The sequence below is a fragment of the Leguminivora glycinivorella genome, chromosome 26 (genome assembly GCF_023078275.1).
Source record: "Leguminivora glycinivorella isolate SPB_JAAS2020 chromosome 26, LegGlyc_1.1, whole genome shotgun sequence".
Classification (NCBI taxonomy): Eukaryota; Metazoa; Arthropoda; class Insecta; order Lepidoptera; family Tortricidae; genus Leguminivora; species Leguminivora glycinivorella.
In genome coordinates, this window is record NC_062996.1 from 6,080,379 (window position 1) to 6,098,004 (window position 17,626).

A 17,626-nucleotide genomic window follows, 5' to 3' on the forward strand; every position below is an offset into this window, starting at 1 on the left:
CCTTTCAACAGTCATCTACTGCTCTCCGAGACGTTTCTAAAACCCCTTACTCGATGGGGATACGACGTTTCATAACAGAGTTCCTATGACCACCTTTCTGCTCCATCATTAGATCAGCTCCATGATACCATTATATTGCATTGTCACGTGATTTATGTACATAATGTGTGCAACAACTCAATGGGAAACCGGGAAGTGGGTCAAATTTAGCTTCTATGTTTTGACGCACAACTAACAAGGCAAGGTGAATAAAAGCTTGTAAGAAAATGCGTAAGACGCGCCCCAAGCGACACCACGCTCGCTTGAGTCGCGTCTTACGTCTTTTCTATACAAACAAAATGTACTGAGGAGACTTTTTTTTTTTAAACGATGTGCGTCGCCTGAGTGTGGATAGTCCTTAACGCTAACAAAGCAGATTGAAAACTTTAGTATCTGGTAGTTCAGAGGTCATTCTTATCGAGCTGCTAACGACCCTATGCTTGTGTCTTGGTTACTGCGGGCAAGAGCTATTTTCGTTTATTTGATAGATAATAGTTGTCACAGGATAATATTGATAGCCAGGTTATTCATCATCATTGGCCATCAAGTCTACAAAAGACAAACAAGTCTAGCACCCTAAAGAAAAGGATGCATATAGTTTTCTTTGTTCTTATTTACTGACAGACTTGTTTGACAGAGTATATTATAATACTCGTACAATCAGTGTCTGACAACGTTTTTCATGGCTGTGTGACACAACAAAAACTCTGTTGTAACAAATGAAATAAATATGTTAGGTATAAGTACCAGTAGTGGACAGTGTACCAGTAGATGATACTTTGAATTTTAAGTCATTGTCATTAAATGTAACAGAAGGATGTCTTCTATTGCGCGTACATGAATATAATAAATAATAATGATGATTACGTGTCGAGCATTGGTACTTTTACCATACTTGGGTGCTTTTTGAAAAGTAGGTACTATACAAATTTTTATATTAATTTAGCGCAAATATGTAAATAATCATAAGAATATTGTGTATTATTAGGTACTTAAAAACATTTTATGCGGAAAGCCTGCTTTTATATAAATTATTTATCATAATTTGACATTTAATAACCACAGTTTCATGACTTTTATGAGTGTTTTATTGAAATGTAACTCTAAGGTTCAAGTTTCCTAGTTTCTTTCGCACATAACTCAAATAAATAACTGTAGATAATTGCAATAGTGCATGCGACTCATGCCACTGCAATTAATTGCATAGTTAACATTCGTTAAGTGCATTAGAACGTAGACAGCTAAAAATAAATTCGTTATTAATATTTATTATTGGTATGAGGTGCGAAATTTGTAGTAATGTTGAGGGTTCTGTATATCTGATATTAAATTTAATTAGAAAACGATCAATTTTAATATATTAAGTAGAACAAATCCTGCGGCTATCATGCTTGCAATTTTATCACTTATCAACGTCCACGTTGATAAGTGATAAAACGTCCATAAGTGATAAAAAGTCCACGTGAAGTGTGAGAGTGACAATTGTCTTATCCATAAGACATCTGTCACTCTCACACTGACATACGTGCCAAAACGTGATGGATGCTTTATCCACGACCGGTCGATAAGTGATAAAATTGCAAGCAACATAAGCCTGCTGGATTTAACACGATCGGTAGGTACTTATTTTAAATATGTTTTTAACATATTACAAGAAAATCTGGACTTGACTGAACAATGATCGTATGACGTAGGTACTTACTGCGAAAAGCAAGTCACCTGTCCATCATAGGCCTAGATAATCATAGTTTCAAAGTAGCTTTATTTGACGTTCATATGAGCATTGTAATATGCCTACTTGAAAAATAAATATTTCATTTTCATTTTCATCTGAGGGTTAAACAATAGTACATTACATCAGAGGCCGGGAAAATGAGGATTTCCGGCCAAGTGGGTATATAGGCCGGATAGGGATACGAGGCCGGGAATCCGTTTTCACGCCGAGGCATGTATAGTGCTTTTCTCAAACATACAATGAAATAAAAAAAATGCTGTAAAGGACAATATTTTATAAAAAAAAAAGTTACTTTGCAGGCCTAGGCCTAAAAAATAATATGAAATCCCTTTACAGTCCTCTCGAGTTGTTGGCGCCCAAAAAGCGATACTTCCCAGCCCATTTTAAGGAACGTAAAGACAATATTTCATTGCATGTTTGAGAAAAGAATTTTTAGCCGCAGTAAAAGGAAAGAAATAGTCATAATATTTTGAACTCAAAACGCCAAAAAAAATAAAAATGCCTAACTAAAATTTTCCCGTCTGTCATACAATTTCAAAACTCTCATCAATTTGTAAGGAATAAAAAATCCCGCTCCCCACATAACCCCAGTAACATGAACACAGTTTTTACTGTTTTTATCGAGAGGTTACTGCTATTTGATCCGAGATAGTTCGGTTCGAGTAATGCCCTCATAAGTTACTAGCTAGTCTTATGAGACGTACATGTCAGTGCAATCATAATTATTAATAATTTGTTGTCTTATGATAGACCGAGTGCTGTTGAGGATTGTTGGAGCTGTTAGAACGGTGAGTAATTAGTCTTATTAATATAAAATAATCTTTATTTACATGAACATAATTACATAATTATATGTAATTATAAGAAACTAAGACTAAACTTAATAGCTAGCTAGTCTAAAATAGGCTCTTGGGGCATTGTAGCAGGATACTGGCGACATTTTCTCGCTGTATAGCAATGCTGATACGTTGTGCGAGGAAGTCGCCAGCTTTTCTGTCTACCAGTTAATTATTAATTAATATTTATTAATTAGAAAATAGGCACTGAAGCTTTAGTGGTTTCATGTGTTCTGCCTACCCCTTTATGGGATACAGTCGTGATTGTATGTATGTATGTATGTAGAAATAGGTAGGTAAATAGGCTTAAACTAAACTTTAAAAAAAAAAACCAAAAGCGACACCGTTTTTTGGTATTTTTACCTACTTAAAATAATAGGTCTATAGTTCCAACTGTTGAAGCTTGAAGTAATATTTAAAAACATATCTTTTTAAACTATTGCCGTGCATTCGCGTTACCTTTAAGCATGAAGTCTAAGCTAAACCAGGCACAGACACGTTGTCCACAATCACGTGGTCTGACTTTATTCCTCAAAATACGTAATGGTGTAGGTAAAAGGACCATTTCTTTTTTCAAAGTTGTCCATCCCACTTTGTTGGATTTGGATTTTTTATTTGTTTTCCACTCAGAATCGCGAGCTCTTTTAATCCTAATAGGAGAAAAAAAGTCCCAAGGTTATTCCCATTTTGTTACGATTTTTTCATACATTTTGTATGGCGGTAACGGAATGGAATGGATGTTTGGAAAAATGTATGGAAATCTTGGGACTTTTTTTTTCTCCTATCTGGAGCGAAACAGCTCGCGATTCTGAGTATGAATCGCGTAAAAAATACCCATGTTACAAAAAAAGTGGAGTGGACAACTTTGAAAAAAATGGCCCAAAAATACTGTCCACGATACATACAATACTTAGGTACATAACTGCACTCGACAGGTGTTACAACCTACCAGCAGCGGCTGGTCCATACAAGCCGATTCCCACCGGCTTGCCTAAAATTGATTACTTATAGTAAAGTACCTAATGTTACGTAGGTTAATTTTTGCTCAGTGTTGCTTAGCAGAAATTTTCACCAACCGCCACTGCAAAAATACAACATCACTATTAAGTAGTTTACGTCATAACGTATGATGTGCGATTAGCTAGATGATCTGTATCGACTGTATCTATACCTAGGTAAGCTCTGTTCGATCTAGCCTTGATGGCTTCCAGTGATTCAATGTATCGAGTAGCCATAGCCACATCGTTTGTGGCTTTACGCTGACTAGGAGCAACAATATTATGTGTAGGTACCTATACAGGATGTTTAAGTTGTATCAAAAACCTTTTAGCTATTTAGACAGGCATATAAGTGTATGACTGTTACAATACAATACAATACAATACTCTTTATTGCACACCTCACATAGTTTACTGACTGTTGTGATGCTACTAGACAGAACTTGATAACTAAGTGAAGATTTTTATAATATTGGCTTCCCAGAATCTGTCATCAATCTATTGGTCATTACTGTCTTTAGGCCCCGAAATGCTTAAAATAGGAGCATTTCTTTTTTTTGCCACCTTTATGAAATGTGGTATTTAAAAAAAAGATACTATTTCTACTCAGAATTACTAGCTTTTTAATTCAATCCTAGTACTTAAAAAATCGTCCCATACGTTTTTTCTTATTTTGTTACCATTTTCCGTACATGTTGTATAATGGGGTAACAAAAGAGGAAGGTAACAAAAATGTATAAAAATTCTGGGACACTTTTTGTCTCCCAGTGAGATAGAAAGTACTCGAGATTCTGACTACAATTGACCTAAAATTCCCTAAAACAATGAACATAAAAAAATTACAAAAAAAAGAAATGCTCATAGACCTTATAGGTAACTTAAAATTAAGTATATTAAAATGATTTAAAAATCAGTCCACAAACGCTGGAAATGTACTATTAACTGACACCGATATTTCTTACCGACAAGGCTGGTAATCGAGAGGTCAGCAGTAATTTATGTCCACGATTGCAGCAGTTACCTTACACTCTTTCTCAACATCATCATCACTTCGAGATTTAATTTGCCTTCCAAGATCGCAAAGATCTATCGAGTACTTATGTACATACAGGGAAAAAACCTACAAGTATTGCATTTTAAATACTTAAGTTCAAAATTCGCAATTTAACCCAAATCACTTGTTTTTGTTTGCATGGACATGCATAATGTTGCAAAACAATAAATAACTCGATCACCTTGGACTTACCCGTGTCCACGTCCATTACGATTTAATGTACATATCCATACATGATAATGATTTATTTATGTTATCTAGGTACCCGTAAAACATTCGAATTCCACTTAGTCATACATTTGCGATGAGTGTCTATTGGTTCCCATAAAGTCGTTTATAGTTTGTCTACATTTTCGGTAGTTTGGTTTTTCTCAGAAACTCGTATCTTTTCAGGATAGCCGTAAAACCTTAATGAAAACCCTGAAAAGTTAACCCTTTAATTATGACTAATGAATTTCTTCTTGTATATTATATATTCTGTGCTACGACGCGAAACGCCGCAGAAATGTATAGTCTGGCTCTGTCGCGCCAATACGCAAGAGCGATAGAGATAGATATATACGAAAGAGATATTATCGTGAGCGTTTCTGCATACGGCTACTCACACTGTCAATCATTGCATTATGACTTTCAAAATAGTATGTCAAACAAAGGGGTCCGATTTGCGATGGTTGATAGTATTGTTACAGAATTCGGGAAATGGTCAATGCTGATGTTACAAAAGGTTCTCAATGACATTTCTGACAAACAATAGCAGTGCCTAATTCAGTTTGAAATTATGATGTAACAAAACGTCAATGTCCCTGTAATGGTCATTGTCCACGACTCGCCCTCGGTACAGTTTTAATTCTTGAAATAACGGACTCTCAATTATTGGCCTTGGCTGTCAATCATAGGGACATTTTTTCTTAAACTTTAATTTTCTGGTTAAGACACTCGTTCAAAAAGCTTTTTTGTATTAAATGAAGAAGAATCATAATTTTATTTTGTACCTAATTCGTCTTATTAATGTTAAAATGATTTATTGATAAATAATATTTAAATACTAGCTTTTGCCCGCGGTTTCGCTCACGTTAGAAAGAGACAAACTGTAGCCTATGTCACTTTCCATCCCTTCAACTGATCACGTCAATTCGTCGCTCCGTTTTACCGTCCCCCCCCCATTCTAAGGAAGTGGGGGATATAAAGAGACAAAAAGAAGCCTATGTCACTCTCCATCCCTTCAACTATCTCCACTTAAAAAATCACGTTAATACGTCGCTCCGTTTTACCGTGAAAGACGGACAAACAAACAGACACACACACTTTCCCATTTATAATATTAGTATTGTTACAAAAGGTTTTCAATGACATTTTTGACAAACAATAGCAGTGCCTAATTCAGTTAGAAATTATGATGTAACAAAACGTCAATGTCCCTGTAATGGTCATTGTCCACGACTCGCCCTCGGTACAGTTTTAATTCTTGAAATAACGGACTGTCAATTATTGGCCTTGGCTGTCAAAAATTGGGACATTTTTTCTTAAACTTTAATTTTCTGGTTAAGGCACTCGTTCTAAAAGCTTTTTTGTGTTAATTGAAGAAGATTCATAATTTCATTTTGTACCTAATTCGTCTTATTCATGTTAAAATGATTTATTGATAATTATTTAAATACTAGCTTTTGCCCGCGGCTTCGCTCGCGTTAGAAAGAGACAAACTGTAACCTATGTCACTTTCCATCCCTTCAACATCACGTCAATTCGTCGCTTCGTTTTACCGTGAAAGAGGGACAAACAAACAGACACACACACTTTCCCATTTATAATATTAGCATGAATAATGCATAATTAGAGGTAGATAAGTTGTTTCTGCATATGTTAATCGATCATTTTTAACATTATGACTTTTAATATATAAAACCTACGTTTTAATTTTTGTCACGTTTGGTAGATACGTTTTAGTGGTCAATATTTCGTTTTCTTGCACCCCAAAAGTGGCAACGTTTCAGATTCCAAATTTGAAGACTGATAAAACAGGTAGATTTTTAGGTAAATCTAGTTGCACTTAGTCTTCTTAGAAGGACATGTTTGATGCACCTGCAAAATTACCGTGCAAAGACCATTGTCAGTGAACCAATAGACAGGCATCAAGAATTTTGCGACACACAAGATTATTTGGAATCGCTCAAGTACCTACCTAATCTACCTATCATTATCAATGTAGTCATGAGCCTAACAACTTTGCCCCCCTCGAAGTCTATTCAAGATGACTACCTGCTGTAGGTACGATGCACCTGCAAAATTGCCGTGCGAAGACCATTGTCATTGAACCAATAGGCAGGGTCAGAAGCCCCACTTGGATTGATAAGATGTTTCCTCGAGTCGTCGACCTTATTCTGACTCGATTGATCTGGTTTTTGCTCTCTGAGCGGAGTGGGTCACGTATGATCTTAACTAATCGGGATTGTACCTGATAGTTTAGGTTAGCTACTTAGAGTACAGAGGATTTATACCGTAGTAACTATAATATATATAAGTACAGATCGAATTACAGATATAAAGCGCAGGGGATCGATTTTTCAATTTAAGACGCTTTGAATTCGCCTTTCGAAAGTCTGTGGAAAACGACTATTTTTGAAAAAACATTCAGTCGAATTGAGAACCTCCTTTTTTTGAAGTCGGTTAAAAAGACGGCTAGTAATTTTAAAAACTAGTGATAATGACCACTCGTTTTCGATTCTGCTAGTAGAATTTAAATCGCTAGTACTTAGTGGAGATATTATTGAACAAATTTCACGAAATAGAATGGCCGAGATCAACGAATCTCACGGCGTTCGAATTCAGAAAATTGTCACCAAAATTGCCTACTATTTTCAGTAAATATTTTCTGAATTCGAACCGTGAGATTCAAAAATCGGCCCCCAGGTGGCCTACCGGTAAGAGCGTGCGACTTTCAATCCGCAGATCGCGGGTTCTAATTCTGTACTACTCTCGTAAAATATCTCTTAAGTAACGTCACAGTATAATAAAGAGTACTATCGTACAGTATGGCCACTCCTGCTCCCCGCTGAAAGTGCCGCCCACCCCCTCTCAGTTACCGCCTGTCAAAAACGCGAATTGTCAACCAGTCGGTCTTCAATTCGTCTGTATTTTTTTTTTATGTTTGTTCCTCGATATCTCCGTCGTTACTGGACCATCCGTTCGGGGGCTACGATGTAGACAGACAAACAGACAGACATTTCAAACTTATAACACCCCGTCGTTTTTGCGTAGGGGGTTAAAAAGTGAGGATGCTTTCCAATAGCCCTGATTGGGTAACATACCTACCACCTACCTATAAGACATTATCCTGCAGGTCTTTTACCTCAGTATGGTATAGATACAATAAGTAATAATCGTTCTGAAAACGAAGTTCGTAAAAACATAATAAACGAACTAATAATGGCATTTAAGAGTTAAAACCAGTTATGAGAAGGATCCCACCATTGTACATTGTTAGGTTTTATCACAAATGTACTACTTACTACTTTTATTACTTCGCGTACAGTCAGAAACAAAAGTAGATGTATCTACATGAAATTTTATTATTGAATCCCTCACTGCGCTCAGATTTCTACTTAAAACCCTTCGCTGGTTCAGGATTCAATAAAAGCCCTCGCCGTAAATATATCATTTTTAACCCCCGACGCAAAAAAACGGGGTGTTATAAGTTAGACGTGTCTGTCTGTCTGTTTGTCTGTCCGTCTGTCTGTCTGTGTATGTGTCTGTGGCATTGTAGCTCCTGAACGGATGAACCGATTTAGATTTAGTTTTTGTTGTTTGAAAGCGTTAGAGCGAAAGATATACGCCGTGGCTTGCGTGGGCGACGGTCGCGCGAACGTCGCCGTCGCGTCTCACGCCGTGGCTTGCGTGGGCGACGGTCACGCGATGGTCGCGCGACGGCGATGCGACGCATACGAAATCAAACCTTATCGATATGGAAGTATGAGACGCGACGGCGGCGGTCGCGTGACGGACGCGCGACCGTCGCCCACGCAAGACACGGCGTCATACATATCCATATCGATAAGGTTTGATTTCGTACGCGTCGCATCGCCGTCGCGCGACCATCACGCGACCGTCGCCCACGCAAGCCACGGCGTTAGGTCGGGAGTGTCGTAGCCATGTTTCATGAAAATCGGGGTTTTTTTTTCAAAATTTTAATTTTGTGGTTAGGTTATGCTCCCTAGTGATACAATCTACTGTTATAACCCACTGCACTGACTATTATAATAAGGCGCATAAATCAAGTTTAGTAGTCTGTGCGGCAAATGGGCCATTTTTTTCGAAGTGGTCCACCCCACTTTTTTTTGGATTTGGAAATTTTTATATGGTTTCCACTCAGAATCGCGAGCTCTTTCAATCCTAATAAGAGAAAAAAAGTATCCCAAGGCTTTTTTCCCATTCCGTTACCATTTTTTCATACATTTTGTATGACGGTAACGGAATGGAAGGTTTGAAAAATGTATGGAAATCTTGGGACATTTTTTTTCTCCTATCAGGGTCGATAGACCTCGCGATGTTACAAAAAAGTGGGGTGGACAACTTTGAAAAAAAGCATTAGTATGTTTAGACATTATCCGATCCGATATAGGATGTGGGATCGATATCATATAATTACTTACTAAAGTTGCCCAAATAGCTCTTCATTTGTCGACATAAAAGCTATGACATAAATTTTTGAGCAACTTTTGTGCACACATATTTTTTACTTAACTGTACCTTGGACTTTTGCTGCTGTCTGTACCAATCCGTAACTACAGATGTAGATCATCTGACTTGACATGAATTTAGTGTGAATTTGTGTGAGAAACGAATTTTAATAAAGACAAGAGTTTCCTTTCGTTACTTAGCCGTGTTATTAGCCGTATTATTTTTGCACTGAAGTGATTGTCAAATATGTAGATAGATAGATAGATATACGTTTATTTTTTTTTTTTTTTTAATCTTATTTATTTTATAAGCCTTACAGATATACGTTTATTTGTTTGTCACAATACACACAGAATACACAAAAGAAATGAGCTACAAAAAAGAATTAGAATACATACTTAATAAGCAAATTGGAATAGGATATTGTCTATAAATACGATAGGTAATCAAGTTATAAGATACTGAAAGTGACTTAAGTGAATTCCCTATTTACCTAAAAATATGCCAAAAACGACCCCTTTGACGTCTGACACTGTCCGATCACGATCAGTACACAAGCAAGACCTATCTTATACGAATTATTCTAATAGGGCCGTCAAAATCGTTACGAGCGTTCGCGTTAATGTATGTGTGATTCAGGAATGCCCGTTTCAGACACAAGGTAAAAAATTTTGAAAAAAGCCCCGACCACGACCTAGTGGACCGATTTTCATAAAACATGGCTAAGAACACTCCCGACTAACTCATTTTTCAAACAAAAAAAACTAAATCTAAATCGGTTCATCTGTTCGGGAGCTACGTTGCCACAGACAGACACACACAGACAGACAGACAGACAGTCAGACAGACAGACAGACGGAGAGATACGTCAAACTTATAACACCCCTTCGGTTTAGCGTCGGGGGTTAAAAATTAATAGTTAATTGTTATACAAGGGGGCAAAGTTGTATTTTAACGCCGAGTGTGGAATTGAGAAACGAGCAAGTGAAAGGATTCTATAGTTGAACCACGAGCGAAGCGAGTGGTTCGAAAATATAATCCTGAACTTGCGAGTTTTTTAACACACGAGAAGTAAAATACATTTGCACCCGAGTGTAACACAAAACTTTTCCCCTCACTATATAGCGAGGAAACTACAACGCAAAAATGCATTTAATCACTGCTTTCAGTAGTTCCACAGGTGGTAAATCATCTTTATTACTAGATTCACCTACGTTTATCAATTTTAAAGCAGTTAATTTGACTTTATTCAAGGTCAAATTACTTTACCCACTAGTGGATAAAATGCGTTTTTACCCGCTGGTATTAAAGGACAAAACACGTGTTTCCGAGCTAGTGAGGGGAAAAAAAATTAAAATACCAGTGCTGGACTGGACAGTGTACCAGTAGATGCCGCTTTCAGCTTTCTGTCAATAAATGTGACAGAATTTGACCATTTTTAGGGTTCCGTAGTCAACTAGGAACCCTTATAGTTTCGCCATGTCTGTCCGTCCGTCCGTCCGTCCGTCCACGGATAATCTCAGTAACCGTTAGCACTAGAAATTTGGTACCAATATGTATATTGTATATCAATCACGCTAACAAAGTGCAAAAATAAAAAATTAAAAAAATGTTTTATTAGGGTAAATGTTTATTAAATAATGTGAGTGTATTATGTTTAATAGGTTGATAGGTACCTACACTACCTACCTACACCAATGGAGACTGATGATTATTTTCCGTTGTTTCAGAACAAAATGAAGGTCCTCCTGTGTCTCACTGTCGCCGTGTTGGTGTGCGGAGCGTTCGCCAAAAATAAGAAGAGCGAAGATAACAAAGTTTGTATTTACTTAATAATACCCTTTTATAATTCTGACAGTCATCCTCAGTCCGTTTTCACACCATCCGATCCGATATCGGATGTCGGAATAATTTCAATGGAAAAAATCCAAGATGGCGCCTGTAATGTATGGGATATCGGACCCGGATGTCGGTCCGATATCGGATCGGATAATGTGAAAACGCACTTACTGAAACTTGTTTTGAACCGACTTCAAAAAAAGAAGGAAGGCAATGATATGATTGCGCTTTCACATTATCCGATCCGATATCGGATGTCGGACCGATGTCACATATATTTACGCCGCCATCTTTGATTTTTTCCTTTGAAATCCTTCCGACATCCGATATCGGATCGGATAATGTGAAAACGCACTATAAGGGTCATGTTATACTATACGCACTGTGTGTTATCCGTGTTATCGTTTACCTAAGTAGGTATTTTAAAGTCAGTGACCACACAGGCCGTACAATACGCGAAGTGCTTATGCAAATTCGCGGGTAACGGCTAGTTTTCTACTTTCTCTTGAACTCTTGTGAGTTTTAGCACGTACCGTACATGTGTTGTGTACATTACCATCTCAAAATGTTACCTGGCTCCGTAGCCGAATGCACAAACGCTCACGATAAGTATAAGTATTTACTTGAAATCCAACAACAATAGTACTAAGCGGCCACATTCATAACTAAATTATCTATTATTACTATCTTTCTCTCTTTCTTTATGAATGAGTCCTGATTTTTCTTCTCTCTCTGTTTTAGATCTGTATGTTCCATGTATGGTCTGTTTTGATCTTGTTATAAGTAGTTTTAAGTTTAGTTTTAGTTTTAAGTTTAGTTTTAATTATGGCGTGTCTCTTAGACACGGTCTACGCTGAGCGGCATCCTATTTGGTATACCGGTTCACTCTATTTGTATTGTGTTGTACTTATACTGTTCTTATACCAAATAAATATTTTTTTCTTTCTTTCTTTTCTTTCTTTTCGATAATATCTCTTTCGTAGCTATCTATCTCTATCGCTCTTGCGTATTGGCGCGACAGAGCCAGACTACATTTCTGCGGCGTTTCGGTGGCGTTTCGCGTCGCAAAAATGCCATTCGGCTACAGGGCCTCATGTATTGTAGAACTTAAAACAAAGACTTAAGGTATATAAATGGTAATAAAAGCAGGCGTTGTTATATGGTATTCGTATCACGAATGAATTGTTATTGCCTTGAGCCTTCTTTTCACTTTTGTACCCGTTTGAAATGTTTAAAACAATAACATAGTGGGATAATTACAGGCTGTTAAACCATATTATCCTCTTAGGGTTCAATTTCCTAATACTATTTTATTAGTAGGTATAAATAACCTCAAAAAAAATAAACTTTGAAAAAAAGCACCGACATTGTGGACCGATTTTCATCAATCATGGCTAAGAACACTCCCGACTAATTTAGCTTTTAAACAAATAAAAACTTAATCTAAATCGGTTGATCCGTTCGTGAGCTATGATGCCACAGACAGACACACACACAGACAGACAGACAGGTCAAACGCATATCAATATCACCCATCGTTTCTGCGTCGGGGGTTAAAAATGATTAATTTCACGTTGTTCTTTTCTTTTAAAATAATATGTTACTCAAGAAGAGCTAATAATTTTTCAGTAATTACAGATGGTGTTTTTTACGCACTATAGTGCGAGAAGTGGTTCATTAGTGTGCGTGTGGATTGAGTGAGCACCTTCCGAAAAAAAAAAGAGCTGATCATTTAGTAAAAGTTCTAAAACAATTGTAAAACGAATCTCTGAATTTGTAAAAAGATAAATAAAAAGATACACTTATTAACATAGCTCACTCATTTCTCACAAACTACCGACGAAAACAGTGAATGTATTCATTTAACATATAATATTTATATACTAACATTTATTAAAAAATATGCCAACTTACCTCTATAAATTTTAGATCACCTAGTGACGTATATAATTTTTTACAAATAGTTTCTAATGCTCACTAAATCCTCACACTTTTGAAAACCCGAATTTTGATGAAAACATAAGATTTAGACCGCTAGTATATGTGTATAGTTTAGTAAAAGTAATATTATGGGAATTTGTAAAATACAAAACGAACCACTAACGTGTCAGGTTTTTTTATAATAAATTTTTGTAAGTGCTCACTCAGTCCACACGTTTTGAGAAAGTTAAAAATGTAAATATCTTAAGATTTGTAGCACCACAGAAACTCTAAAGTACTTCAACATTTAGTAAAAAATTTTACTAAATATCCACCATCTAATATCTTATATTCGTTGTCTGGTTTTAAACATATTCAGATATAACTTTTCTCATACAAATGTATCATGTAGGGTGGCCACACTATGTCGGCTCCTGATTTTCCCCGCCTTCCGATTGTCATATTGATTGGGGAATTTCGTTCAATTTTGATAATAGTTTATATTAAAAACTAATACCATATTAATTCTCAATCTGCAAACTGTTTTTGGGTTATGTTTGGGCCTAGTGATGATGTGTATTTGTGTAATTTTTAATCCGGTACGGTCATCTGTTAGCGCGATTATATTACCAGCACGGGAAGCATGGTCGCGCGATAGACGATAAAATAGCAGGCCGTCCCTGTCGCACTATTCGTAAGTGCGATAGGGACGGCCTGATATTTTATCGTCTATCGCGCGACCATGATTCCCGTGCAGGTTCTGGTTTCATGTCCTTTTTATTGCATGAATGTCGATATGGTTATTATCCTGCCGTCGATAAAAATTACACAAATACACATCATCACTAGGCCAAGAACATAACCTAAAAACAGTTTGCAGATTGAGAATTAATATGGTATTAGTAGTTTATATTAAACTATTATCAAAATTGAACGAAATTCCCCAATCAATATGACAACGGGAAGGCGGGGAAAATCAGGAGCCGACATAGTGTGGTCACCCTACATGATACATCTGACGACCGGTCTGGCGCAGTCGGTAGTGACGCTGCCTGCTGCGCCGCGGTCCCGGGTTCGAATCCCGGTAAGGGTATTTATTTGTGTGATGAGCACAGATATTTGTTCCTGAGTCATGGATGTTTTCTATGTATATAAGTATTTATATATTATATATATCGTTGTCTGAGTACCCACAACACAAGCCTTCTTGAGCTTACCGTGGGCCTCAGTCAATCTGTGTAAGAATTAATGTCCTATAATATTTATTTATTTATTTGTATGAGAAAAGTTATATCTGAATATCTTTAAAACCAGACAACGAATATAAAATATTAGATGGTGGATATTTAGTAAATTTTTTTACTAAATGTTGAAGTACTTTAGAGTTTCTGTGGTGCTACAAATCTTAAGATATTTACATTTTTAACTTTCTCAAAACGTGTGGACTGAGTAAGCACTTACAAAAATGTATTATAAAAAAACCTAACACGTTAGTGGTTCGTTTTGTATTTCACAAATTCCCATATTACTTTTACTAAACTATACACATATACTAGCGGTCTAAATCTTATGTTTTTCATCAAAATTCCGGTTTTCAAAAGTGTGAGGATTGAGTGAGCATAAGAAACTATTTGTAAAAAATTAAATACGTCACTAGGTAATCTGAAATTTATAGAGTTACAAGTTGGCATATTTTTTACTAAATGTTAGTATATAAATATTATATGTTAAATGAATACATTCACGGTTTTCGTTGGTAGTTTGTGAGAAGTAGTGAGAACTGAGTGAGCACATTTTAATAAGTGTATCTTTTGATTTATTTATATGTTTTTACAAATTCAGAGATTCGTTTTACAATTGTTTTAGAACTTTTACTAAATGATCAGCATATTTTTTTTAATTTTCGGAAGGTGCTCACTCAATCCACACGCACACGTTCATTATAATATGCCAGTTGGAAACGTCGCAGTGCTATCTGTACTGAAAACGTCGTACGATACACGTGCGAAAAGGAAATTCGTAACTCGTGTCGATTTAAAACACTCCCTTCGATCGTGTATTAATTTATCGCCACTCGTTTCGAACTTCCTTTTTTACGCACTTGTACTCTACTACTACTCCTACTAGTCCTACTACAACTACTATTGGCTACTATTGGCTATTGTACTATTGGTTATTCTTTCGATTAGCATCATAAATAAAAGCAGGGGACGTTTTTTCACGTTTTGGTCGTTTCGATTCCCAGACGAAACAAGTAATTCTTAGAAATCAAACAGAATGACTAACTTTTATAAATAAAATAGTCTTCTTTCAGCAAAATACGTACCCTATTATGATATTAAATACTTTCCCTTCATGTTCCATTGTCTTGAGAATCCTTGTATAAATATCATTGTCGAATACTTAATAGATGTAGGTAATAGTCACAAATCATTTATCAGTGACCTATTTCACAATAGTGAGAATAGAGAATAGAATAGAGAATTTATTTGCATACCACATACATAATTATGTATTATATACATGGACCCTGACAAGGGTGTAGCAAAGTAGAAATGTGTGACTGATGACTACATAAGAAAAAACCGGCCAAGAGCGTGTCGGGCCACGCTCAGTGTAGGGTTCCGTAGTTTTCTGTATTTTTCTCAAAAACTATTGAACCTATCAAGTTCAAAATAATTTTCCTAGAAATTCTTTATAAAGTTCTACTTTTGTGATTTTTTCATATTTTTTAAACATATGGTTCAAAAGTTAGAGGGGGGGGACACACTTTTTTTTCCTTTAGGAGAGATTATTTCCGAAAATATTAATATTATCAAAAAACGATTTTACTAAACCCTTATTCATTTTTAAATACCTATCCAAAAATGTATCACACGTTGGGGTTGGAATGAGAAAAAATATCAGTCCCCAATTTACATGTAGGGGGGGGGGTACCCACATAAAACATTTTTTGCTACATTTTATTTTTGCACTTTGTCGGCGTGATTGATAAATTGATATACATATTGGTACCAAATTTCAGCTAATGTGTCACTGATGACTACATAAGAAAAACCGGCCAAGAGCGTGTCGGGCCACGCTCAGTGTAGGGTTCCGTAGTTTTCTGTATTTTTCTCAAAAACTATTGAACCTATCAAGTTCAAAACAATCAAGTTCAAAACAATTTTCCTAGAAAGTCCTTATAAAGTTCTACTTTTGTAATTTTTTTCATATTTTTTAAACATATGGTTCAAAAGTTAGAGGGCGGACGCACTTTTTTTTCCTTTAGGAGCGATTATTTCCGAAAATATTAATATTATCAAAAAACGATCTTTGTAAACCCTTATTCATTTTTAAATACCAATCCAACAATATATCACACGTTGGGGTTGGAATGAAAAAAAATATCAGCCCCCACTTTACATATAGGGGGGGGTACACTAATAAAACATTTTTTTCCATTTTTTATTTTTGTACTTTGTTGGCGTGATTGATATACATATTGGTACCAAATTTCAGCCTTCTAGTGCTAACGGTTACTGAGATTATCCGCGGATGGACGGACGGACGGACAGACATGGCGAAACTATAAGGGTTCCTAGTTGACTACGGAACCCTAAAAATGCTGGTGGTAGTGGTGGTCTAGCGGTAAGAGCGTGTGACTTTCAATCCGAAGTCCGGAGGTCGCGGGTTTGAACCCCGGCTAATATAGGTATCAATGAGTTTTTCGGAACTTATGTGCGAAATTTCATTTGATATTTTGCCAGTCGCTTTTCGGTGAAGAAAAACATCGTGAGGAAACAGGACTAATCCCCCTTCGAGTTGGAAGGTCACATGGCAGTCGCTTTCGTAAAACCTACGCCTACGTCAAAATCTTGACATTAGTTGTCAAAGCGGGACCCCAGGCCCCCGTGAGCTGCGGCGAATACAAAAAGGGGATAACGCAAGGAGTACGTCTACGAAGTAACTTAAAAAATAAATAATAAAAATACATACATATAACATACATATATTCACGCCTGTATCCCTTAAAGGGGTAGGCAGAGCACATGAAACTACTAAAGCTTCAGTGCCACTCTTGGCAAATAAGGGGTTGAAAGAAAACGAAACTGTGACATTGCAGTGACAGGTTGCCAGCCTCTCGCCTACGCCACAATTTAACCCATATCCCACAGTCGACTTCTACGACACCCATGGGAAGAAAGGGGGTGGTGAAATTCTTAACCCGTCACCACACGGGCAATAAAAATAAAATAAATAAAGTTTGTTTATTTCCAAGAAAATACAGTCATATAAACAATTAAACTGACCTCCACACTAGGCAGAAGCCTGTCCCGTGGAGGAGGGGTCTTTTGGAGGGGACTTGAGTCATACTTCTTTATGTGGCCTTGTATCAAGACAACAATTTAGATTCTCACGGTACCTACCTACACCTATCACCAGTAACGTCATTCTTCCGGGTAAATACCCTCTATTAAGGACAATTGTGCACCCAGCTTGGATTCCTGACCTCTTGACCGCCGACCTCAATACGGCATGCAATTTGTGA

General features: G+C 36.7%; 1 protein-coding gene across 2 annotated transcripts in view; it reads left to right on the plus strand.

Moving 5' to 3' along the window:
• LOC125239867 (GILT-like protein 1) overlaps positions 1-17,626 on the plus strand; it is a 35,203-nt gene that overhangs the window by 6,697 nt on the left and 10,880 nt on the right. Inside the window, exons 1-2 of one of the 2 annotated variants that reach the window (XM_048147592.1) lie at positions 2,450-2,562; positions 11,067-11,153. In XM_048147592.1, the coding sequence (XP_048003549.1) occupies positions 2,518-2,562; positions 11,067-11,153 (132 nt within the window). In that variant the 5' untranslated portion in view covers positions 2,450-2,517. Of the gene's footprint in view, positions 1-2,449; positions 2,563-11,066; positions 11,154-17,626 lie in introns of those variants that run through there. The other variant, XM_048147593.1, reaches the window with a different exon arrangement.